The sequence below is a fragment of the Eretmochelys imbricata genome, chromosome 24, assembly GCF_965152235.1.
Source record: "Eretmochelys imbricata isolate rEreImb1 chromosome 24, rEreImb1.hap1, whole genome shotgun sequence".
Classification (NCBI taxonomy): Eukaryota; Metazoa; Chordata; order Testudines; family Cheloniidae; genus Eretmochelys; species Eretmochelys imbricata.
Window position 1 is genome coordinate 19,822,008 of NC_135595.1, and position 25,228 is coordinate 19,847,235.

The following is a 25,228-nucleotide window of genomic DNA, read 5'->3' on the forward strand; positions in this document are numbered from 1 at the left end:
CCCAGAGCTGGGATAGAACCCAGGAGTCCTGGCTCCCAGCCACCCCGCTCTAACCACGACACACCACTCCCTTCGGAGAGCCAGGGATAGAACCCAGGAGCCCTGACACCCAGCACTCCCTGATTTAACGCTATCTATTTCCAGAAGTAAAGGCACTGAATAAAGCTGGGTCCTAAACTGAAATTCCCCAGAGCTCGTGTGTGTGTTTGGACAAGTTGCCACACCGCTGCCCGCATCTGCGCTGAACCCAGGTGTCCGGGCACACACCCCCCAGGTCTCGGTCTCCGGGAGCTGGGACATTGGATTAAGCTTGGCTGGAGCTGAATCCAATATCCCAGCCTCAGCTCCCAGAGACCAAAGAGGCGGGGAGGGGGAAGGGGTCTCCTTTGTTCTTTCTCCTTTTGATCCTCCTGTGCAAAGGGCGTCCCTGGGACATTCCCCAGCCTACAGCCTGGACCCATGACCTGCCAGGGCCCCTCAGTTCTCCATCCCAGGGGTGGGCAAACTATGACCGGGGGCCGGATCCGGCCCTCCAGATGGTTTAATCCGGCCCTCGAGCTCCCACTGAGGAGTGGGGTCCGGGGCTTAGCCCGCTCTGGTGCTCCAGCCAAGGAGTGGGGTGGGGGGCTTGTCCCGCTCTACACGGCTCCCAGAAGCAGCAGCAGGTCCCCCCTCCGGCTCCTATGCGTGGGGACCCCCGCAGCGCCCACTGGCTGGGAACTGTGGCCCATGAGAGCTGCAGGGACGGCGCCTGCGGACGACGTGGCGCCCAGAGCCTCGGCGTAGGAGCCAGAGCGGGGACATGCCGCTGCTTCGGGGAGCTGCTTGAGGTAAGCGCCGCCCGGAGCCTGCACCCCTGAACCCCTCCTGCACCCCAGCCCCCTGCCCCAGCCCTGATCCCCCTCCCTCCATCTGAACCCCTGGGTCCCAGCCCGGAGCACCCTCCTGCACCCCCAACCCCGCATCCCTAGCCAGAGCCCTCAGCCCCTCACCCCCAATTTCCTGAGCAGTCATTGCCGGCCATACAATTTCCATACCCAATTGTGGCCCTCGGGCCAAAAAGTTTGCCCACCCCTGCTCCAGCCTGCAAATCGCTCCCCGTTATATTGCAGCCAGACCCCTCCCCCACCCCCCGAGAATAACACTGCAGAGTGACCCCAGCAAACCCCCCAGCCCAGCAAACCCCCCTGCCCAGAACTCCCAGCGCCCTCCGGGCCAACACAAGCTCCTAGAAAGTCCACTGCTGATTCCTTGAAAGGAGACGCCCCGATCCTGTCGGCCCAAGGGAAGGTCCCAGACACACCCTGCTTTAGATCGAACACTGAGAACCAGGGAAGGGCAGGAGCTAAGTGATTACAAGCCAGAAAAGGCAGAAACGGTCTGTGTGAGGGGTGTGATGGCGCCTCCCTCTGGCCAAATGTGGCACAGCCCCAAGGTTCACGTAGCCCAACCGGGGCAGGGGGGATCCCAGGCCTGCCCAATCCTCTGACTGCCGGCTCAGGGCCCTCCAACGAAATAAACGGGCTCAGAGGAGCTCCCACCCTGCCAGAGCCCGGAGCACCTCCCTACCTCCCCCCGGGGCTCTGCGTCCCTGCACCTTTGGGGGCTTGCAGCCAGCCGCTCCCTCCTCTCTGGCAGCTGCTCTGCCCCACGGCTTTCCAGCCCCTTTATTCCTCCCAGCTGTGGTTAGCAGGGCACGCATTAAACCTTCAGTCTCTGGAACACCATGGGGTGCGTACGCCCCAAGACAGGTACAAAGAAATCAAAGGTCAAAGGCAAGCGATGCCTCCCTTCACAGGCTAAGTCAGTTCAAAGCAAAGGTTTCCTGGCTCCCAGCTCCCACCTGTTGCACCCCCATTCCCCTTTCAAGCCCGGGGAATGAACCCAGGAGTCCTGGCAGGAATCTCAGCGCTGATGGGCAGGGGAACATTTCCAAGCAGGATTACATGTGGACGGCGGTGGTGGTCCTCATCGGGATGACCCCAAGCCCGGGCGAGAGCTGGAGGAAGAACGAGAAGAAGGAAGGACAGACGAGCCCCTAGCGTGGGCTGTGGGAGTCCCAGGCTCCAATCCCTGCTCTCCCCGAGTCAGCCGGGGGACGTGACTCCGGGTTTTCCTCTCGCTGGTTTTACCCACAAATTCCATCCTGACCCCAGAATCCGCCATCCACAGCGGCACGTTCCCCAGGTGAATTCCAGCTCCCTATGCCTGGGGACGGACGGGACTCACCTGTGGCTAGGAGAGCGGCCAGCAGGCAGAGGGGCAGAGCCACCCACATGGTGCCGGGAGTTTGCTGCAGTGAGCAGAACAGCGAGGAAGCATCTGGCTGTGATTATGTCAGGCAGGTTGGCAAATACCTGCTCCCTGGGGGATCGGCTGGGGCTGCCCCAAAACATCCTGGTGGGCCCAGAGATGGGAGATTTCACAGCCCTGCATGGGACACTGGCTGATCAGGGGATGCCAATGTGTACTGAGGCCAATTCCCTTGTGCATTAGTGCAGATCAGTGGTTCTCAGCCAGGGGTCCATGTACCCCAGGGGTACGAACAGGTCTTCCGCGGGTACATCAGCTCATCTGGATATTTGCCTCGTTTTACAACCGGCCACATTAAGGCACGAGTGAAGTCAGTAAGAGCTAAACTGTCGACCCCTTGTTCACATTGCTCTATGTACTCTACACTGAAATGCCAGTGCAGGATTTGTCCTGCGTTCCCGCCCAGTTATTTTATAAAGGCGGAAATGAGAAAGGAAGCAGCTTGTCAGCAGCAGCATGGCCGTGACATTGTGCATTTTTATGGCTGGTTTTGTGAGCAAGTCGTTTTTCAGTGAGGGGAAACTTGGGGTACCCAAGACACATCAGACTCCCGCAAGGGGTACAGCTGTCTGGAAAGGTCGAGAGCCGCTGGCCTAGATCAAAGGCATGGCGAATGTAGAACAGTGTGTTTGGAGTTTCAATTTCATGAAAACCAATGGGCCGTGGTATGGTTTTCCCTTCCCTGTCTGCTCTTTTAACGGAGTAACAACCATTCAGCCTGAGCACAGCCCTGGGACTCACTGACCCAGCAGAGACGCCGGAGGGACGCTAATGAGGAAATTTAGCACCAGAAAAGAGCTGACCCCAAAGGCAGGGGCCATCATGTGTGCTGACCGCCGCGTTCCTCCCTCCCCGCATCGAAGGCAAAGCCCACGTGGGTGGGGGCCCTCCCAGCTTGTTCTCTGGGAGAAGAAGCTGTAAGGATGGATTCAGTGAAGGATCCTGCCTCACTGGGCCGGCTGGACTCTTACAGGGACCGGAACCGGATGCAAAGCGGGGATACCTGGAGACTGTCTGGGGGCACCTGAAAAGACTTGGGAAAATGGCAGTTTCTTCCATCACCGCCACTGTATGGAATTACAGACTGCGACTCACCTGGGTATGAATTTTACCGGCTTTAACCCCTCGTGACCCTCATTCCCTTTCCTTAGCTCACGAACCTTTAGCGAGTTTCCTACAGACCTGGCTGCCAGCGTTGCCTTTGGTGTAGGATCTGGGGTCCCGTGGCTCTGGGGTAAGTGACCAGTCTCCTGGGGCAGGGGACAACCTGGGTGGGCTGGTTTGGGGTGTACGTGACCTTTCCTCCCAAAGTCCGGCTTGTCTGAGAGTATCTGAGGGGACTGGCTGTGACTCCGGGGTCAGACGGGGGCAGCGATCCAGGAGTTCACGCTGGGTGAAATCTGCTCACAGAGCACCACCGGCTGGGGGGATCTGCCCTGTTTCCTGACACCTTCCCTGAGCCCGTCACTCCCAGTGGAGCCACTCCAGAGAGCGGGACGAACTGAGCCCTGCAAAATCAACCTAGAAGGACATTGCTCCCCTCCAGGGCGTTCCCGCCCGCCTGGACAGCTGGGTGAGCCACGGCCTCTCCTTCCCACAGCCCTCCTTCCCCAGGGGAGCTCAGCCAGCCAATGCCTTTCCCCCGGCCACGGGCCTTGCCTTCCGGGAGGGGGTCCAGGCAGGACTCCTGGGTTCCATTCCCTGGCCCTGCAAGGGGAGAGGGGTCCAGTGGCTAAAGCAGGGGGCTTGGGAGCCAGGACTCCTGGGCTCTATCCCTGGCTTTCAGAAGGGAGTGGGCCCTGTTGGGTTACATGGTGGGGTACTGGGAGTCAGGACTCCCAGGTTCTCTTCCTGCCAGCATCACTCGTGCACAGATAGGGGCGGGGGAGGCCCGGTAGGGGGCGGTCAGGGGACAAGGAGCTAGGGGGGTGCTTTCCCCACAACTCGCTTTATTCAGCCAATGCACAAAAGGGACCCGCAATCCCCCCCAAAGAGAACCACCAGCCGGAGGCTGCTGAAGGGAGGTTCACTGCAGCCCAGTGCGCAGCACAAGGGCAGGACGCTAGTCCGGGACTCAGGGCTCCCCGATGCCCCCGCCGGCCCTGGGAGCTGGGTAGCCCTTGGCCCGGATCAGCATCTTCACCACGCCCTGGGCGTATTTCTTCTCCCCCACTCTCTTCACGCAGGCGCCAGGGGAGGCACATCGAGCCGCAATCTTCGTCAGGGTGATGGCACCTGGACGGGGGAGAGAGACGTGATCGGGGGCTCCCACATCCCCTCCCCTGACCCCCATGTGGTTTCTCACACACTCCCCTCCCAGCAGGACTGCACCCGGCTCTGCAGGCAGAGTTCGGTCTCGTGCTCAGAGCAGGGGGCTGGAACTACGTGAGAACATAACTGAGGAACGGCCCCCCTGGGCCACACCAAAGGTCCATCTAGCCCAGTATCCTCTGGCCAATGCCAGGTGCCCCAGAGGGAATGAACAGAACAGGGAATCATCCAGTGATCCATCCCCTGTCGCCCATTCCCAGCTCCTGGCAAACAGAGGCTGGGGCCACCATCACTGCCCACCCTGGCTAATAGCCACAGATGGACCTGTCCTCCAGGAACTTCTCTCGTTCCTGTTTGAACCCTGTTATAGTCTTGGCCTTCAAAACATCCTCTGGCAAGGAGTTCCACAGGTTGACTGTGCATTGTGTGAAGCAGTACTTCCTTTGGTTTGTTTTAAACCTGCTGCCTGTGGTGACCCCTCGTTCTTATTTTAAGAGGAGTAAATAACACTTCCTTATTTCCTTCCTCCACACCCTTCAACCCTCTCTAGACCTCAATCATATCCCCTCTTAGCCATCTCTTGTCCAGGATGAAAAGTCCCACACTTATTAATCTCTCCTCATATGGCAGCCGTTCCATCCCCCTCATCATTTTGGTTGGGCTTTTCTGAAGATTTTCCAATTCCAATGGATCTTTTTTGAGACAGGGCGACCACATCCGCGCACAGTGTTCAAGATGTGGGCGTCCCATGGATTTATATTGAGGCAACACGATCTTTTCTGTCCTATTCTCTGTCCCTTTATGAATGATTCCCAGCATTCTGTTTGCTTTTTTACGGCCGCAGCACATGGAGTGGATGATTTCAGAGAACTCTCCACAGTGACTCCAAGATCTTTCTTGAGTGGTAAATTTGACCCATCATTGTGTATGTCTAGTTGGGATAACGTTTGCCCATGTGCATTACTTTCCATTTATCAACATTGAATTTCCTCTCCCGTTTTGTTGCCCAGTCACCCAGTTCTGAGAGACCCTTTAGTACCTCCTTGCAGTCTGCTTTGGACTTCACTATCTTGAGTAGGTTTGTATCTTCTGCAAAGTTTCCCACCTCACGATTTACCCCTTTTTCCAGAACATTTTGGAATATGGTGAATAGGACTGGGCCCAGTGCAGATCCCTGGGGGACTCCCACTATTTACGTCTCTCCCTTCTGAAAACTGACCATTTCTTCCTACCCTTTTTTCCCTATCTTTTAACCAGTTACTGAGCCATGAGAGGATTTTATCGCATGACAGCTCACTTTGTTTAAGAGCTTTTGGTGAGGCACGCTTTCTGAAAATCTAAGTACACTATATCCACGGGATGCCCCTTGTCCACACTCTTGTTGACCCCCTCAGAGAATTCTAGTACATTGGTGAGGCGTCATTTCCCTTTACCAAAACCATGTTGACCCTTCCCCAACAAATTATGTTCATCTATGTGTCTGACAGTTCTCTTCTTTCCTCTAGTTTCAATGAGTTTGCCCAGTACTGAAGTCAGACTTATTGGCCTGTAGTTGCCGGGATCACCTCTGGAGCCCTTTTTAGAAAATTGGTGTGTCATTAGCCATCCTCCAGCCAGTTGAGACAGAAGCTGATTTAAATGGTAGGTTACAAACCACAGTTAGTAGTTCTGTAATTTGACGTTTGAGTTCCTTCCGAACTCTTGGGCGAATCCCATCTGGTCCTGGTGACTTATCGCTGTTTAATTTATCAATTTGTTGCAAAAACTCCTGTAATAACTCCTCAATCTGGGACAGTTCCTCAGATTTGTCAACAAAACAGAATGGCTCAGGTTTGGGAATCTCCCTCCCAGCCTCAGCCGTGAAGACCGATGCACAGAATTCATTTACTTTCTCTGCAGTGGCCTTATCCTCCTTGGGTGCTCCTTTGGCATCTCAGCAAGTAGGACTCCAGGGTTCTCTCTGCAACTCTGCCAGGGGAGTGGAGTCTAGTGAGTCAGAGCAAGGGGGGCTGGGACTGAGCCAGGATACCTGGGCTCCACCTCGTACTCTGTGTTCAGACCCCGCCCCCATCTGGAGGACTTACCCCGTGTTAATATCCCAGATTCCCCAACAGTATGGACCTCGGCGCCGGTGCAGGCCAAGAGCTCCTTCTCCTTCTCCTGCCAGCCATCTGCCCCCATTTTGAAGAACGACAGGCACTGCCAGCCGTTGGGGACGGAGCTCACAGTTGGCACTGAGAACAGTCAGACACACACAGTCAGCCAGGGGTGGGGATTCACCACACGCTTGGCTCGATTCCACCTCGGGGAAGGGAGTGGGGTCTAGTGGTTAGAGAAGGGGGGCTGGGAGCCAGGACTCCTGGGTTCTCTCCAGGCAGGTGTGGCCGGAGCAGGGCTCTAGGTTTGCAGCAGACACACACCTGGGATGGCCCCGGCGTTGCAGCCGTCGGTGTCACAGCAGGCGATGTTCACCCGCACGGTGACATTGTTTGCGAAGGTCAGCGAGAAGGGGCCGGGCTCACAGTTCTTGGGCTCCAGGCACGATTTACCCGTGTAGGAGAAGGAGGATCCCTCTGTGGAAGGGAAACAGAGCATCACCTCTGAGCTCCCCAATGGACCCCCAGCTGCTCCATCCTCCCCTTTTTTTTCCATCCACCCCACCCCCAACTAATCTCATCTTCCCCCCGACCCCCAATAAAATCCTCTCTTCTGTCTGACCCAGGATCCACAGCCACCCACTGCAATTCCCCATCTCATCCCATCCCCCGTCTATGACATTACCTTTCCAGACTGAGCAGTCCCTGCCCCTGGAGAGGAGTGGAGTCTATTGGTTAGAGTAGGGGGAGGGGCTGGGAGCCAGGACTCCTGGGTTCGACCCCTGGCTTCAGGAGGACAATGGTGTCTACACTTAGTAGAAATCTTCTTTCACTCACCCAGTCTGAACTCTGCCACGACGGTGACGCAGGTCCCTTCCAAGGGGGCGCAGGGCTGCAGGGGGCCGGAGCACAATTGCTCTTTGGACGCACACACCTCGCATTGCAGAGCGCTCCCTGGAGGTTGGAAAAATCCCTTCTCAGTACAAACCCCGGCTCCCCACCCCTCCCCAGGCAGTGCCCGTGGGCGAAATACCACCAGGAAGCAAGAGGTGGCGCTGTGGGAGTTGTTACCACCAATGCCTCCTCACTGAACGTGTGGGCAGGCAGATCTTGGAGAAATGCCACCTGCTTTTGCAGCAGTTCTGCCCAGTTCCATTTAACTCTCCGGATGGGGAAAGACATCTTGCTAGCTGGTCATTTGTATCTGACTCAATACCGCAGACAAGTCTGTTTGCTGCCTGAGTGTCTGTGGCTAGAATACATTTTCAGCTGCTGACGTGGCTATCTGGGGTGTAACTTGTGCCTGCGAACAAACCCCACACGTCTGTGTAGACAGAAAAACAAGAATTCGGCTGCTCTGAAGAGGTGTTTCTGCCTGGCTTTGCGGTGAACCTTTCACACACACACACATTCACACACACACACCCCGCTGTCACTCTCTGCTCCAGGCCTCTGCCTCTCAGAGTTACGTCAGCTCAGCCACACTCAACTTCAGCCCACTTTTCATCTCTTCTTCAGAATACGATTGACGCTTGTTAAGCCTTTGGATAGATGGCTGTGCACCTCCAGCCAGTGATCCCAGGAGCATCAACTCTTTCCTCTCCAGAGTGTGGGGGCCTTTAATTCATTACGTGAGCGTAAGGTAGTTTTAAGAAGAAAGAAAGAAAGAAAGAAAGAAAGAAAGAAAGAAAGAAAGAAAGAAAGAAAGAAAGAAAGAAAGATTTTCCCACTTTGGTTTTTTTAGAGCTTTCATGTGGAAACATCAATTAAACCTCAGAACACCTTCCCCTGCCCTTCTATGTCCCTAGATGGTTGCAAAGTTATATTATCCCTATCAAAGAAATTTGGAAACTGAGGTAGAAAAAAGATGTGTTCAGTTCAGGGTTAGAACCAAGAAGACAGCTGAGAAGTCCTCACTCCTGACTCCCAGCCCACTCTAACCCACGAGATCCCACTCCTCTTTCAGAGCCACGGACAGAACCCGGGAGTCCTGATTTGCAGCCATCTCCGCTCAAACTCACTACACCCCAGCCCGCTTCTACAGCTGGGGAATGAGCCCAGAAGTCCTGGCTCCCAGCCCCCACCTGTTGCACCCCCATTCCCCTTTCAAACCCGGGGAATGAAGCCAGGAGTCCTGGCAGGAATCTCAGCGCTGACAGGCAGGGGAACATTTCTAGGCAGGATGACATGTGGATGGGGGTGCTGCTCCTCATCGGGATGACCCCAAGCTCGGGCGAGAGCTGGAGGAGGAACGAGAAGAAGGAAGGACAGACGGACTCAGACCCGCTGGCCAGGCCCTAGCATGGGCTGTGGGCATCCCAGGCTCCAATCCCTGCTCTCCCCGAGTCAGCCGGGGGACGTGGCTCCGGGTTTTCCTCTTGCTGGTTTTACCCACAAATTCCATCCTGACCCCAGAATCCACCATCGACAGCAGCACTTTCCCCAAGTGAATTCCCGACCCCACCACCCGGCTCCCTGTCCCCGGGGACGGACGGGACTCACCTGTGGCCAGGAGAGCGGACAGCAGGCAGAGGGGCAGAGCCACCCACATGGTGCCTGGATGTTAGCTGCAGTGAGCAGAACAGCGAGGAAGCATCTGGCTGTGGTTTTATCCGGCAGGATGGCAAATACCTGCCCCCTGGGGGATCGGCTGGGGCTGCCCCATGACATCCTGGTGGACCCGGAGATGGGAGATTTCACAACCCTGCATGTGACTTTGGCTGATCAGGTGATGCAATGTGTCTTGAGGCCAATTCCCTTGTGCGTTAGTGGAGATCTGTGGTTCTCAGCCAGGGGTCTGTGTACTCCAGGGGTACGCACAGGTCTTCCAGGGGGTACATTAGCTTATCTTGATGTTTGCCTCATTTTACAACAGGCCAGATATAAAGCACTAGTGAAGTCAGTACGAGCTAAAATTTCCTGACACAATGACTTGTTTGTGCAGCTCTATGTACTATCCACTGAACTGTAAGAACAATATTTATATCCCAGTGGAGTTATCTTATCATTACACGGTGGAACTGAGAAAGGAAGCTATTTGTCAGTCACAATGTGGCCGTTACACTTATGTATTTTTTATAATAACATAAGAAAGGACCTGTCATAAATATAAAGGGAAGGGGAACCACTTTTCTGTCCCCGGTGCTATAAAATCCCCCATGGCCAGTGGCAAAACACTTTCACCTGTTGTCATAAATAGAAAGGGAAGGGTAAACTCCTTTATAATCCCTCCTCTCCAGAGGAAAAATCCTCTCACCTGTAAAGGGTTAAGAAGCTAAAGGTAACCTCGCTGGCACCTGACCAAAATGAGCAATGAGGAGATAAGATACTTTCAAAAGCTGGGAGGAAAGAGAAAAACAAAGGGTCTGTGTCTGTCTGTGTGATGCTTTTGCTGGGGACAGAACAGGAATGGACTCTTAGAACTTAGTAAGTAATCTAGCTAGGTATGTGTTAGGTTATGATTTCTTTAAATGGCTGAGAAAATAGCTGTGCTGAATAGAATGGATATTCCTGTCTGTGTGTCTTTTTGTAACTTAAGGTTTTGCCTAGAGGGATTCTCTCTGTTTTGAATCTAATTCCCCTGTAAGGTATTTGCCATCCTGATTTTACAGAGGTGATTCTTTTCTACTTCTATTAAAAGTCTTCTTGTAAGGAAACTCAATGCTTTTTCATTGTTCTAAGATCCAAGGGTTTGGGTCTGTGGTCACCTATGCAAATTGGTGAGGATTTTTACCAAACCTTCCCCAGGAAGTGGGGTGCAAGGGTTGGTAGGATTTGGGGGGAAAGACGTGTCCAAACTACGTTTCCCAGTAAACCCAGTTAAAGTTTGGTGGTGGCAGTAGAAATCTAGGGGCAAAGGACAAAATTAATTTGTACCTTGGGGAAAGTAAGCTTAGGAGATTTTCATGCAGGTCCCCACATCTGTACCCTAGAGTTCAGAGTGGGGAAGGAACCTTGACATGGTGGCAGAGTGGTGGGATTAACCTGAAATCATTTTGAGATCAATTTGAGATTTTTTTGAACCAGAAAAACGGATTTTAAAAAGGAAATATTTTTTTTTCCTTTGGGGCTGCTGGAAAGGAGGTCCAACTGAAAGCAACTAGTTTTTTCTCTGCTTTGGAGCCAGAGCAGAGACAAAAGGGGATTATCTTTGTGAATTGCAGGTTTTCTTTGCCTGGAGGCAGAGTAGTTAATCTCCTGCAGGGAAATTCACAGTCTTCGAAAACCTGAGGTTTTTTTCCCCCTAAAACTAAATTGGGGGGGGGGGTGTTCTACCCATTTGCCTGGAGACAAAAGTGGCAGGGTTGTTTTTTTTTTTTAGGATTTTGATTTCTTTTTAGAAGGAGCACAGCTTTGAACACAAATTTTTTTTTTCCTTTGGGGCTGCTGATAAGCAGGTTTCCAAGTAGTTGGAGGTTTTTTGCTTTGATTTGGGGCCAGAGCAGAGACAAAGGGAATTGTCTTTTTCTGTAGGCTGACAATCACTATCAGAGAATAGGTATCCTATTCCAGCACAGCAAAATTTTACAGCCAAGTTTTGTTTGTTTGTTTATTTCCAAACCTCGGGTGTAAAGTTAGTTAAAAACGGAGAGGTTTGGATGACAGAATCCACGGCTCAAGAAACGCTGGAATTAGCCAGATTTCAGGCTGAGGAAAAACAAAAGGAACATGAAAGACAGATAGAACTCATGCGGCTGGAGAAGGAGGTACAGGAGGCTGCCCACAGGAGGGAAATGGAGGCAAGGAAGCATGTGGAGGAGGAGAAGGAAAAAGAGAGGAAGCATGAACTGGAGATGGAGAAGGTAAAGACTCAGCAGAATATACCAACAAACCCTAGCAATCCTTCTCCAGGTACCACTTCCCATCCCAGAAAGTTCCCCACCTACAAGGCAGGCGATGATACCGAGGCCTTCTTAGAAAACTTCAAAAGGGCCTGCCTTGGGTACAGCATCCCTACAGACCAATACATGGTACAGCTGAGGCCGCAGCTCAGTGGACAATTAGCTGAGGTGGCGGCTGAAATGCCTAAAGAACACATGAACGAGTATGAACTGTTTAAATCCAAGGCGATAGTCAGAATGGGGATAACACCCAAGCATTCCCGTCGGAGGTTCAGAGCCCTAAGGTGGAAACCAGACGTGTCATTTACCCGACATGCCTACCACATTGTGAAACATTGGAATGCCTGAATATCAGGAGCAAGTGTTGAATCTCCAGTAAACTTGCCCTTCCTAATGCAAATGGAACAATTCTTAGAGGGTGTTCCTGAGGAAATAGAAAGATACATACTAGATGGGAAACCCAAAACTGTAATCGAAGCAGGTGAGATTGGAGCCAGATGGGTGGAGGTAGCAGAGAAGAAGAAAACTGGTTGCAGTTGGAGTGGAGACCAGAAGGGACAACCCCAGACCACACCCTATTACCGGGGGCCGCCCAAGGCCCCACCTACCTCCCAAAGAACCCTCCAGACACCTTATCGTCCCACCACCCCGTTCTCCAGCAACCCGCGTCACCCCAGTGACCCGTCAGCTGGACGATGTTTTAAATGTAATGAGCTGGGGCATGTAAAGGCCAACCGCCCCAAGAACCCCAACAGATTACAGTTCATTGCACCAGAATCACACCAAAGATCCGCAGGCCCAGATACCTCCCAGATACCCTTGGAGTGGAGGGAAACTGTGAGTGTGGGCGGGAAGAAGGTCACCGTGTGGAGGGACACCGGAGCACAAGTGTCAGCTATCCATGCTTCCTTAGTGGACCCCAATTTAATCAACCCAGAGATCCAAGTGACGATTCAACCCTTCAAGTCCCACTCTTTCAACTTGCCTACAGCCAAGTTCCCTGTCCAGTACCAGGGCTGGTCAGGAATGTGGACTTTTGCAGTCGATGATGATAATCCCATCCCCATGCTGTTGGGGGAAGACTTGGCCAATCATGTGAAGCGGGCCAAGAGGGTGGGAATGGTCACCCGCAGCCAGGCTAAACAAGCTGTGAGGCCTAGCTCTGTTCAGGAAACTTCTATCAGGACCCGGTCAGAGGTGATGGACCTGGACCCCAGGCCAATGTCTGCAACAACAGTAGTGGATCCAGTCCCAGAGACCCAGACGGAACCAGTCCCAGAACCGGAACCAGCCGAACAACCAGCACCACACCCATTGCCAGCACTGAATCTAGTACTTGCAACCCCAACACCAGAGGGCCCCACCGAACCTGAACCGGCAGCAGCCCTTAACCCTACACAAGAGACTCAGCCAGAGCCTGAACCCCAACATAGTGTCCCAGCGGAGAGCGGTTCACAGTCAACGGAAACAGCCCCATCCCCTACATCGCTTCCAGAGGGACCAAGCATAGGTCCACAATCCAATGAGGAACTGATGTCTCCAGCATCAAGGGAACAGTTCCAGACCGAACAGGAAGCGGATTAAAGCCTCCAGAGAGCTTGGACGGCGGCACGGAGCAACGCACCGCCTCTCAGCTCTTCTAATCGATCCAGGTTTGTTGTAGAAAGAGGACTTTTATACAAAGAAACTCTTTCTGGTGGACACCAGGAAGACTGGCATCCTCAGAGACAGTTGGTAGGTCCAACTAAATACCGGGCCAAGCTCTTGAGCTTAGCCCATGATCACCCTAGTGGCCATGCTGGGCTGAACAGGACCAAAGACCGTTTTTGGGGGGCCATTCCACTGGGAGGGAATGGGCAAGGATGTTTCTACCTATGTCCGGTCTTGTGAAGGATGCCAAAGAGTGGGAAAACCCCAAGACCAGGTCAAAGCCCCTCTCCAACCACTCCCCATCATTGAAGTTCCATTTCAGTGAGTAGCTGTGGATATTCTGGGTCCTTTTCTGAAAAAGACACCCAGAGGGAAGCAGTACAGACTGACTTTCATGGATTTTGCCACCCGATGGCCGGAAGCAGGGGCTCTAAGCAACCCCAGGGCTAAAAGTGTGTGCCAGGCACTAGCAGACATTTTTGCCAGGGAAGGTTGGCCCTCCGACATCCTCACAGGTGCAGGGACTAATTTCCTGGCAGGAACTATGGAAAACCTCTGGGAAGCTCATGGGGTAAATCACTTAGTTGCCACTCCTTACCACCATCAAACAAACGGCATGGTGGAGAAGTTTAATGGGACTTTGGGGGCCATGATACGTAAATTCGTAAATGAGCACTCCAATGATTGGGACCTAGTGTTGCAGCAGTTGCTCTTTGCCTACAGAGCTGTACCACATCCCAGTTTAGGGTTTTCCCCATTTGAACTTGTATATGGCTGTGAGGTTAAGGGGCCATTACAGTTGGTGAAACAGCAATGGGAGGGATTTACACCTTCTCCAGGAACTAACATTCTGGACTTTGTAACCAACCTACAAAACACCCTCCGAACCTCTTTAGCCCTTGCTAAAGAAAACTTACAGGATGCTCAAAAAGAGCAGAAAGCCTGGTGTGATAAACATGTCAGAGAGCGTTCCTTCAAAGTAGGGGACCAGGTCATGGTCTTAAAGGCGCTCCAGGCCCATAAAATGGAAGCATCAAGGGAAAGGCCATTCATGGTCCAGGAGCTCCTGGGAGCTGTTAATTACCTCATAGCATTCCCCACCTCCAACCGAAAGCTAAAGTGTACTATATTAATTCTCTAAAGCCCTTTTATTCCAGAGAATTAAAGCTTTGTCAGTTTACAGCCCAGGGAGGAGACGACGCTGAGTGGCCTGAAGGTGTCTATTACGAAGGGAAAACTGTTGGTGGTGTGGAAGAGGTGAACCTCTCCATGACCCTTGGGCGTATGCAGCGACAGCAGACCAAGGAGCTGTGCACTAGCTACGCGTCGACGTTCTCATCCACCCCAGGACTGACTGAACGGGCATACCACTCCATTGACACAGGTAATGCTCACCCAATTAAAGTCCAACCTTACCGGGTGTCTCCTCAAGCTAAAACTGCTATAGACCGGGAGATCCAGGATATGTTACAGAGTGCATGGGCATCTCCAGTGGTTCTAGTTCCCAAACCAGATGGGAAGATACGTTTTTGTGTGGACTATCATAAGCTAAATGCTGTAACTCGCCCAGACAACTATCCAATGCCACGCACAGATGAACTATTAGAGAAACTGGGACGGGCCCAGTACATCTCTACCTTGGACTTAACCAAGGGGTACTGGCAGGTACCGCTAGATGAATCCACCAAGGAAAGCTCAGCCTTCATCACACGTCTCGGGCTGTATGAATTTAATGTCCTCCCTTTCGGGCTGCGGAATGCACCCGCCACCTTCCAAAGACTTGTAGATGGTCTCCTAGCGGGATTAGGAGAATATGCAGTCGCCTACCTTGACGATGTGGCCATATTTTCGGATTCCTGGGCAGAACACCTGGAACATCTACAAAAAGTCCTTGAGTGCATAAGGGAGGCAGGACTAACTGTTAAGGCTAAGAAGTGTCAAATAGGCCTAAACAGTGTGACTTACCTTGGACACCAGGTGGGTCAAGGAACTATCAGCCAAAGTGGATGCGATCCAAAAATGGCCTGTCTCAAAGTCAAAGAAACAGGTTCAATCCTTCTTAGGCTTGGCTGGTTATTACAGACAATTTGTACCGCAATACAGCCAAATCGCCACCCCGCTGACAGACCTAACCAAAAAGAAACAGCCAAACGCTGTTCAGTGGACCAAAAAGTGTCAGGAGGCCTTTAACCAGCTTAAAGCGACACTCATGTCTGACCCTGTACTAAGGGCCCCAGACTTTGACAAACTGTTCCTAGTAACCACAGATGCGTCCGAGCGTGGTGTGGGAGCAGTTTTAATGCAGAAAGGACCTGATCAAGAATTCCACCCTGTAGTGTTTCTCACCAAAAAACTGTCTGAGAGGGAAAGCAACTGGTCAGTCAGTGAAAAAGAATGTTATGCCATTGGATTTGTGCAGGAAATGGCCTAACTTCATTATCATGCACATTGTGTAAAGAGTTGTCACTTTGGATGGGCTATCACCAGCAGGAGAGTGAATTTGTGTGTGGGGGTGGAGGGTGAGAAAACCTGGATTTGTGCTGGAAATGGCCTAACCTGAAGATTACTTTAGATAAGCTATTACCAGCAGGACAGTGGGGTGGGAGGAGGTATTGTTTCATATTCTCTGTGTATATATAAAGTCTGCTGCAGTTTCCACAGTATGCATCTGATGAAGTGAGCTGTAGCTCACGAAAGCTCATGCTCAAATAAATTGGTTAGTCTCTAAGGTGCCACAAGGACTCCTTTTCTTTTTAAGGTAGAACAGTGTGTTTGGTGTTTCGATTTCATTAAAACCAATGGACTGTTGTACGGTTTTCCCTTCCCCGTCTGCTGTTTTAATGGAGGAACAAACATTCACCCTGAGCACAGCCCTGGGACTCACTGACCCAGCAAAGACACCCGGCGATGCTAATGAAGAACTTTAGCACCAGAAAAGTGTCGACTCCAAAGCCGGGGACCATCCTGTCCTGTCAACTCTCTTCTTCCGAATTTGATTGGTGATCGTTCACCCTTGCCACTGATGGCTTCACACCTCCATCGTGCATGCAAAAACTCTGGGCTGGCTGAAGAGATCCCATGATCCTTAACTCTTTCCTGTCCAGAGCTTGGGAAAGTTTCAATTCAGTCAGTGAACATAAGTTTTTAATTGAAGGACGAAAGAGAGAAAACCAATTGGTCCACTTTGGTATTTTCCAGAGCTTTCCTCTGGAAACATCACTTCAACCTCCAAAAGCCTTCTCCTGCCTTTGCCAGGGTCCCAGGTGGGAGGAAGGGAACATTATCCCCATCTTATAAACAGGGAAACTGAGGCAGAAAGAGGCAGTGTCAGACTCAGAGCCACGAATACAGCCAAGGAGTCAGATTTCAGAGTAGCAGCCGTGTTAGTCTGTATCCCCAGAAAGAACGGGAGTACTTGGTTAGTCTCTAAGGTGCCACAAGTACTCCTGTTCTTTTAACCAAGGAGTCCTAATTGCTGCTGGCTTCCAGCCTATTCTAGACCCACCCCGTCCCTGACCTGGGGATAGAACCCAGGAGTCCTGGCTCCCAGAACTCAGACCATGTGAGTCAGTGCGATGGTGCAACAGTGTCCCCTCCTGGCCAAGCATGGCTCGGTCCCGGCTCACGCAGCTCAGCGCGGCCCTCACGCTAGTCCCTGTGCCCAGGAATCTGCAAACCCCTCCCGCTGCTCGGCCATTTTCTCCCTGCGCTCGCTGGGCCAGCGTGGGGTACATACACCCCAGAAGAGACCCGCACTCCCTGCAGACAGCAGGCAGAGGGGCAGGGGCGCCCACACGGTGGCCGGGCATTTTCTGCAGTGACCAGAGCAGCGATGAAGCAGCTGGCTGTGGGTATGGCAGGCAGCTTCAGAGAATCAGAGAACAAAAGAAGATCAGGGTTGGAAGAGAGCTCAGGAGGTCATCTAGTCCAACCCCTGCTCCAAGCAGGACCAACCCCAAGTAATTCATCCCAGTCAGGGCTGTGGCAAGCTGGGCCTTAAACACCTCAAAGGATGGAGATTCAACCCCCTCCCTAGGAAACCCAATGCAGCGCTTCACCACCCTCCCATTGAAATAGTGTTTCCTAATCTCCAGCCTAGACCTCCCCCACTGCAACTGCAGACCATTGCTCCTCGTTCTGTCATCTGCCACCACTGAGAACAGCCGAGCTCCATCCTCTTTGGGACCCCCTCAGGTAGTTGAAGGCTGCTATAAAATCGCCCCTCACTCTTCTCTTCTGCAGACGAAAGAAGCCCAGTTCCCTCAGCCTCCCCTCCTAAGTCACGTGCCCCAGCCCCCTAATCATTTTCCTTGCCCTCCGCTGGACTTTCTCCAATTTTTCCACATCCTTTCTGTAGTGGGGGGCCCAAAACTGGACCCAGTACTCCAGATGTGGCCTCACCAGTGCCGAATAGAGGGGAACAATCACTTCCCTCCATCTGCTGGCAACGCTCCTACTGATGCAGCTCAAAACGCCGTTGGCCTTCTTGGCAACAAGGCCACCCTGCTCTCTCATAGCCAGCTTCTCATCCACTGTAATCCCCAGGTCCTTCTCTGCAGAAAGGTTGCCAAATACCTGCCCCCTGGGGGATCAGCTGAGGCTGCCCCGTGACATCCTGGTTGGCCCGGAGATGGGAGATTTCACAACCCTGCATGGGACACTGGCTGATCAGATGATCCCAATGTGTCTTGAGGCCAATTCCCTTGTGCATTAGTGCAGATCAGTGGTTCTCAGCCAGGGGTCCATGTACCCCAGGGGTACACACAGGTCTTCCGGGGGGAACATCAGCTCATCTTCATGTTTGCCTCGTTTTACAACCGGCTGCATTAAGGCACGAGTGAAGTCAGTACGAGCTAAACTGTCGACCCCTTGTTCATATTGCTCTATATACTCTACACTGAAATGCCAGTGCAGGATTTGTCCTGTGTTCCCACCGAGTTATTTTATAATGGCGGAAATGAGAAAGGAAGCAGCTTGTCAGCAGCAGCATGGCCGTGACATTGTGCATTTTTATGGCTGGTTTTGTGAGCAAGTCGTTTTTAAGTGAGGGGAAATTTGGGGTACCCAAGACACATCAGACTCCCACAAGGGGTACAGCTGTCTGTAAAGGTCGAGAGCCGCTGGCCTAGATCAAAGGCATGGCGAAGGTAGAACAGTGTGTTTGGAGTTTCGATTTCATGAAAACCAATGGGCCGTGGTATGGTTTTCTCTTCCCCATCTGCTGTTTTAGTGGAGTAACAACCATTCACCCTGAGCACAGCCCTGGGACTCACTGACCCAGCAGAGATGCCGGAGGGATGCTAAGGAGTAACTTTAGCACCAGAAAAGTGCTGACCCCAAAGGCAGGGGCCATCGTGTGTGCAGACCGCCGCGTTCCTCCCTCCCCCCATCGAATGCAAAGCCCACGTGGGTGGGGGCCCTGCCAGCTTGTTCTCTGGGAGAAGAAGCTGTAAGGATGCATTCAGGGAAGGATCCTGCCTCGCTGGGCCGGCTGGACTCTTACAGGGACCAGAACGGGATGCAAAGCGGGGAGCCCTGGAGACCGTCTGGGGGCACCTGAAAAGACTTGGGAAAAATGGCAGTTTCTCCCATCACCGCCACCGTTTGGAATTACAGACTACGACTCACCTGGGTATGAATTTTACCGGCTTTAACCCCTCGTGACCCTCATTCCCTTTCCTTAGCTCACGAACCTTTACTGAGATTCCTACAGACCTGGCTGCCAGCGTTGCCTTTGGTGTAGGATCTGGGGTCCCGTGGCTCTGGGGTAAGTGACCAGTCTCCTGGGGCAGGGGACGACCTGGGTGGGCTGGTTTGGGGTGTACGTGAGGTTTCCTCACAAAGTCCAGCTTGTCTGAGAGTATCTGAGGGGACTGGCTGTGACTCCGGGGTCAGACGGGGGCAGCGATCCAGGAGTTCACGCGGGGTGAAATCTGCTCACAGAGCACCACCGGCTGGGGGGATCTGCCCTGTTTCCTGACACCTTCCCTGAGCCCGGCACTCCCAGTGGAGCCGCCCCAGAGAGCGGGACGAACTGAGCCCTGCAAAATCAACCTAGAAGGACATTGCTCCCCTCCAGGGCGTTCCCGCCCGCCTGGACAGCTGGGTGAGCCACGGCCTCTCCTTCCCACAGCCCTCCTTCCCCAGGGGAGCTCAGCCAGCCGATGCCTTTCCCCCAGCCATGGGCCTTGCCTTCCGGGAGGGGGTCTAGGCAGGACTCCTGGGTTCCATTCCCTGGCCCTGCAAGGGGAGAGGGGTCCAGTGGTTAGAGCAGGGGGCTTGGGAGCCAGGACTCCTGGACTCTATCCCTGGCTTTCAGAAGGGAGTGGGCTCTGGTGGGTTACAGGGTGGGGTACTGGGAGTCAGGACTCTCGGGTTCTCTTCCTGCCAGCATCACTTGTGCACAGATAGGGACGGGGGGGCCCGGTTCGGGGCGGTCAGGGGACAAGGAGCAAGGGGGGTGCTTTCCCCACAACTCGCTTGATTCAGCCAATGCACAACAGGAACCCGCAATCCCCCCGAAAGAGAAGCAGCAGCTGGTGGCTGCTGAAGGGAGGTTCACTGCAGCCCAGCACGCAGCAGAAGGGGAGGATGCCAGGCCGGGGCTCAGGGCTCCCCGATGCCCCCGCCGGCCCTGGGAGCTGGGTAGCACTTGGCCCGGATCAGCCAATCCCCCACACACTGGACGTATTTCCTCTCCCCCACTCTCTTCCCCCAAGCGCCAGGGGAGGCACATCCAGCCGCAATCTTCATCACAGTGATGCCACCTGGACAGGGGGAGAGAGACGTAATAAGGGGCTCCCACATCCCCCCTCCCCCGACCCCCATGTGGTTTCTCACACACTCCCCTCCCAGCATAACTGCACCCGGCTCTGCAGGCAGAGTGGGGTCTAGTGCTCAGAGCAGGGGCCTGGAACAACGTGAGAACATAACAGAGGAATGGCCCCCCTGGGTCACACCAAAGGTCCATCTAGCCCAGTATCCTCTGGCCAATGCCAGGTGCCCCAGAGGGAATGAACAGAACAGGGAATCATCCAGTGATCCATCCCCCGTCACCCATTCCCAGCTCCTGGGCAAACAGAGGCTGGGGCCACCTTCTCTGCCAATCCTGGCTATAGCCACAGATGGACCTGTCCTCCAGGAACTTCTCTAGTTCCTGTTTGAACCCTGTTATAGTCTTGGCCTTCAAAACATCCTCTGGCAAGGAGTTCCACAGGTTGACTGTGCATTGTGTGAAGTAGTACTTCCTTTGGTTTGTTTTAAACCTGCTGCCTGTGGTGACCCCTCGTTCTTATGTTAGGAGGAGTAAATAACACTTACTTATTTACTTCCTCCACACCCTCCAACCTTCTCTAGCCCTCGATCATATTCCCCCTTAGCCGTCTCTTTTCCAAGGTGAAACGTCCTACTCTTATTAATCTCTCTTCATATGGCAGCCGTTCCATCCCCCTCATCATTTTGGTTGGCATTTTCTGAAGCTTTTCCAATTCCAATATCTCTTTTTTGAGATGGGGCGACCACATCCGCACGCAGTGTTCAAGTTGTGGGCATCCCATGGATTTATACAGAGGCAACATGCTATTGTCTGTCTTATTCTCTGTTCCTTACTTAATGATTCCCAGCATTCTGTTCGCTTTCTTCACAGCCGCTGCACATGACTGGATGATTTCAGAGAACTCTCCACAATGACTCCAAGATCTTTCTTGAGTGGTAAATTCGACCCATCATTGTATATGTCTACCTGGGATTACATTTGCCCATGTGCATTACTTTGCATTCATCAACATTGAATTTCATCTGCCGTTTTGTTGCCCAGTCACCCTGTTCTGAGAGACCCTTTAGTACCCCTTCGCAATCTCCTTTGGACTTCACTATCTTGAGTAGGTTTGTATCTTCTGCAAATTTTGCCACCTCACTATTTACCCCTTTTTCCAGAACATTTTGGAATATGGTGAATAGGACTGGGCCCAGTGCAGATCCCTGGGGGACTCCCACTATTTATCTCTCTCCATTCTGAAAACTGACCATTTCTTCCTACCCTTTTTTCCCTATCTTTTAACCAGTTACTGAGCCATGAGAGGATTTTATCGCATGACAGCTCACTTTGCTTAAGAGCCTTTGGTGAGGGACGCTTTCTGAAAATCTAAGTACACTATATCCACGGGATCCCCCTTGTCCAAACGCTTGTTGATCCCCTCAGAGAATTCTAGTACATTGGTGAGGCGTGATTTCCCTTTACCGAAACCATGTTGACCCTTCCCCAACAAATTATGTTCATCTATGTGGCTGACAGTTCTCTTCTTTCCTCTAGTTTCAATGAGTTTGCCCTGTACTGAAGTCAGACTTATTGGCCTGTAGTTGCCGGGATCACCTCTGGAGCCCTTTTTCGAAACTGGTGTGTCATTAGCCATCCTCCAGCCAGTTCGGACAGAAGCTGATTTAAATGGTAGGTTACAAACCACAGTTAGTCATTCTATAATTTGAAATTTGAGTTCCTTCCGAACTCTTGGGCGAATCCCATCTGGTCCTGGTGACTTATTCCTGTTTAATTTATCAATTTTTTGGAAAAACTCCTGTAATGACTCCTCAATCTGGGACAGTTCCTCAGATTTGTCACCAAACAGAATGGCTCAGGTTTGGGAATCTCCCTCCCATCCTCAGCCGTGAAGACAGATACACAGAATTCATTTAGTTTCTCCGCAGTGGCCTTATCCTCCTTGGGTGCTCCTTTGGCATCTCGGCAAGTAGGACTCCAGGGTTCTCTCTGCAACTCTGCCAGGGGAGTGGAGTCTAGAGGGTCAGAGCAAGGGGGGCTGGGACTCAGCCACAGCTGGGCTCCACCTTGTGCTCTGTGTTCAGACCCCGCCCCCATCTGGAGGACTTACCCACTGTTAATCGCCCAGATTCGTCAACACAATGGTCCTCGGCACCGGTGCAAGCCAACATCCCACTCCCCTGCCTGTGAAAAGGCTCCACATTGAAAAGTGTCAGGCACTGCTGGCCGTTGGGGACGGAGCTCACAGTTGGCACTGAGAACAGTCAGACACACACAGTCAGCCAGGGGTGGGGAGTCACCACATATTGGGCTCGATCCCAGCTCGGGGAAGGGAGTGGGGTCTAGTGGTTAGAGCAGGGGGGCTGGGAGCCAGGACTCCTGGGTTATCTCCAGGCAGGTGTGGCCAGAGCACGGCTCTAGGTTTGCAGCAGACACGCACCTGAGATGGCCCCGGCGTTGCAGCCGTCGGTGTCACAGCAGGCGATGTTCGCCCGCACGGTGACATTGTGCGCGTAGGTCAGCGAGAAGGGGCCGGGCTCACAGTTCTGGGGCTCCAGGCACGATTTACCCGTGTAGGAGAAGGAGGATCCCTCTGTGGAAGGGAAACAGAGCATCACCTCTGAGCTCCCCAATGGACCCCCAGCTGCTCCATCCTCCCCTTTTGTTCCATCCACCCCACCCCCAACTAATCTCATCTTCCTTCCGACCCCCGATAAAATCCTCTCTTCTGTCTGACCCAGGCCCCACTGTCACCCACTGCAATTCCCCATCTCATCCCATCCCCCGTCTATGACATTATCTTTCCAGACTGAGCAGTCCCTGCTCCTGGAGAGGAGTGGAGTCTATTGGTTAGAGTAGGGGGAGGGGCTGGGAGCCAGGATTTCTGGGTTCGACCCCTGGCTTCAGGAGGACAATGGTGTCTACACTTAGTAGAAATCTTCTTTCACTCACCCAGCCTGATCTCTGCCACGACGGTGACGCAGGTCCCTTCCGAGGGGGCGCAGGGCTGCAGGGGGCCGGAGCACGATAGCTCTCTGGACGCACACACCTCGCATTGCAGAGCGCTCCCTGGAGGTTGGAAAAATCCCTTCTCAGTACAAACCCCGGCTCCCCACCCCTCCCCAGGCAGTGCCCGTGGGCGAAATACCACCAGGAACCAAGAGGTGGCGCTGTGGGAGTTGTTACCACCAATGCCTCCTCACTGAACGTGTGGGCAGGCAGATCTTGGAGAAATGCCACCTGCTTTTGCAGCAGTTCTGCCCAGTTCCATTTAACTCTCCGGATGGGGAAAGGCATCTTGCTAGCTGGTCATTTGTATCTGACTCAACACTGCAGACAAGTCTGTTTGCTGCCTGAGTGTCTGTGGCTAGAATACATTTTCATCTTCTGACGTGGCTATCTGGGGTGCAGCTTGTGCCTGCGAACAAACCCCACACGTCTGTGTAGACAGAAAAACAAGAATTCGGCTGCTCTGCGGAGGGGTTTCTGCCTGGCTTTGCGGTGAACCTTTCACACACACACACACACCCCCCGCTGTCACTCTCTGCTCTCAGAGTTACGTCAGCTCAGCCACACTTGACTTCAGCCCACATTTCATCGCTGATCCTGCCAATTCTCTTTTTCAGAATACGATTGATGCTTCTTAAGCCTTTGGATTGATGGCTGTGCACCTCCAGCTAGCGATCCCAGGAGCATCAACTCTTTCCTCTCCAGAGGGTGGGGCCTTTAAATTCATGACGTGAGCGTCAGGTAGTTTTAAGAAAGAAAGAAAGAAAGAGAAAAATTTTCCCACTTCGGTTTTTTTAGAGCTTTCATGTGGAAACATCCATTAAACCTCAGAACGCCTTCCTCTGCCACTTCTATGTCCCTAGATGGTAGCAAAGTGATATTCTCCCCATCTAAGAAATAGGGAAACTGAGGTAGAACAAAGATGTGTTCAATTCAGGAACCAAGAAGACAGCCGAGAAGTCCTCACTCCTGACTCCCAGCCCACTCTAACCCACGAGACCCCACTCCTCTTTCAGAGCCACGGACAGAACTCGGGAGTCCTGATTTGCAACCGTCTCTGCTCAAACTCACTACACCCCAGCCCGCTTCTACAGCTGGGGAATGAGCCCAGAAGTCCTGGCTCCCAGCCCCCACCCGTTGCACCTCCATTCCCCTTTCAAACCCGGGGGATGAACCCAGGAGTCCTGGCAGGAATCTCAGCGCTGGTGGGCAGGGGAACATTTCCAAGCGGGATTATATGTGGATGGGGGTGGTGCTCCTCATCGGGATGACCCCAAGCCTGGGTGAGAGCTGGAGGAGGAACGAGAAGAAGGAAGGACGGACGGACTCTGACCCCCTGGCCAGGCACCTAGCCTGGGCTGTGGGAGTCCCAGGCTCCAATCCCTGCTCTCCCCGAGTCAGCCGGGGGACGTGGCCCTGGGTTTTCCTCTCGCTGGTTTTACCCACAAATTCCATCCTGAGCCCAGAATCCGCCATCGACAGCGGCACGTTCCCCAGGTGAATTCCGGCTCCCTGTGCCGGGGGACGGACGGGACTCACCTGTGGCCAGGAGAGCGGACAGCAGGCAGAGGGGCAGAGCCACCCACATGGTGCCCGGGTGTTTACTGCAGTGAGCAGAACAGCGAGGAAGCATCTGGCTGTGGTTTTATCAGGCAGGTTGGCAAATACCTGCCCCCTGGGGGATCAGCTTGGGTTGCCCCATGACATCCTGGTGGACCCAGAGATGGGAGATTTCACAGCCCTGCATGTGACACTGGCTGATCAGATGATGCCAATGTGTACTGAGGCCAATTCCCTTTTGCATTAGTGGAAATCAGTGGTTCTCAGACAGGGGTCCGTATACCCCAGGGGTACACACAGGTCTTCCGGGGGTACATCAGCTCATCTAGATATTTGCCTCGATTTACAACCGGCCACATTAAGGCATGAGTGAAGTCAGTACGAGCTAAACTGTCGACCCCTTGTTCATATTGCTCTATATACTCTACACTGAAATGCAAGCACCAGGAAAGTGTCGACTCCAAAGCCCGGGACCATCCTGTCCTGTCAACTCTCTTCTTCCGAATTTGATTGGTGATCGTTCACCCTTGCCACTGATGGCTTCACACCTCCATCATGCATGCAAAAACTCTGGGCTGGCTGAAGAGATCCCATGATCGTTAACTCTTTCCTGTCCAGAGCTTGGGAGAGTTTCAATTCAGTCAGTGAACATAAGTTTTGAATTGAAGGACGAAAGAAAGAAAACCAATTGGTCCACTTTGGTTTTTTTCAGA

General features: G+C 53.0%; 1 protein-coding gene across 1 annotated transcript in view; it reads right to left on the reverse strand.

Moving 5' to 3' along the window:
- The window catches only part of LOC144279630 (phospholipase A2 inhibitor and Ly6/PLAUR domain-containing protein-like), a 68,064-nt gene extending 43,476 nt beyond the window's left edge, over nucleotides 1-24,588 (reverse strand). Inside the window, exons 1-4 of the mRNA XM_077841205.1 lie at nucleotides 24,495-24,588; nucleotides 22,899-23,015; nucleotides 22,387-22,539; nucleotides 22,057-22,200 (exon numbers count right to left, since the gene is read on the reverse strand). Of these exons, the coding sequence (XP_077697331.1) occupies nucleotides 22,057-22,200; nucleotides 22,387-22,539; nucleotides 22,899-23,015; nucleotides 24,495-24,588 (508 nt within the window). The remainder of the gene's footprint in view (nucleotides 1-22,056; nucleotides 22,201-22,386; nucleotides 22,540-22,898; nucleotides 23,016-24,494) is intronic.
- Between the last annotated feature and the right edge of the window lie 640 nt (nucleotides 24,589-25,228).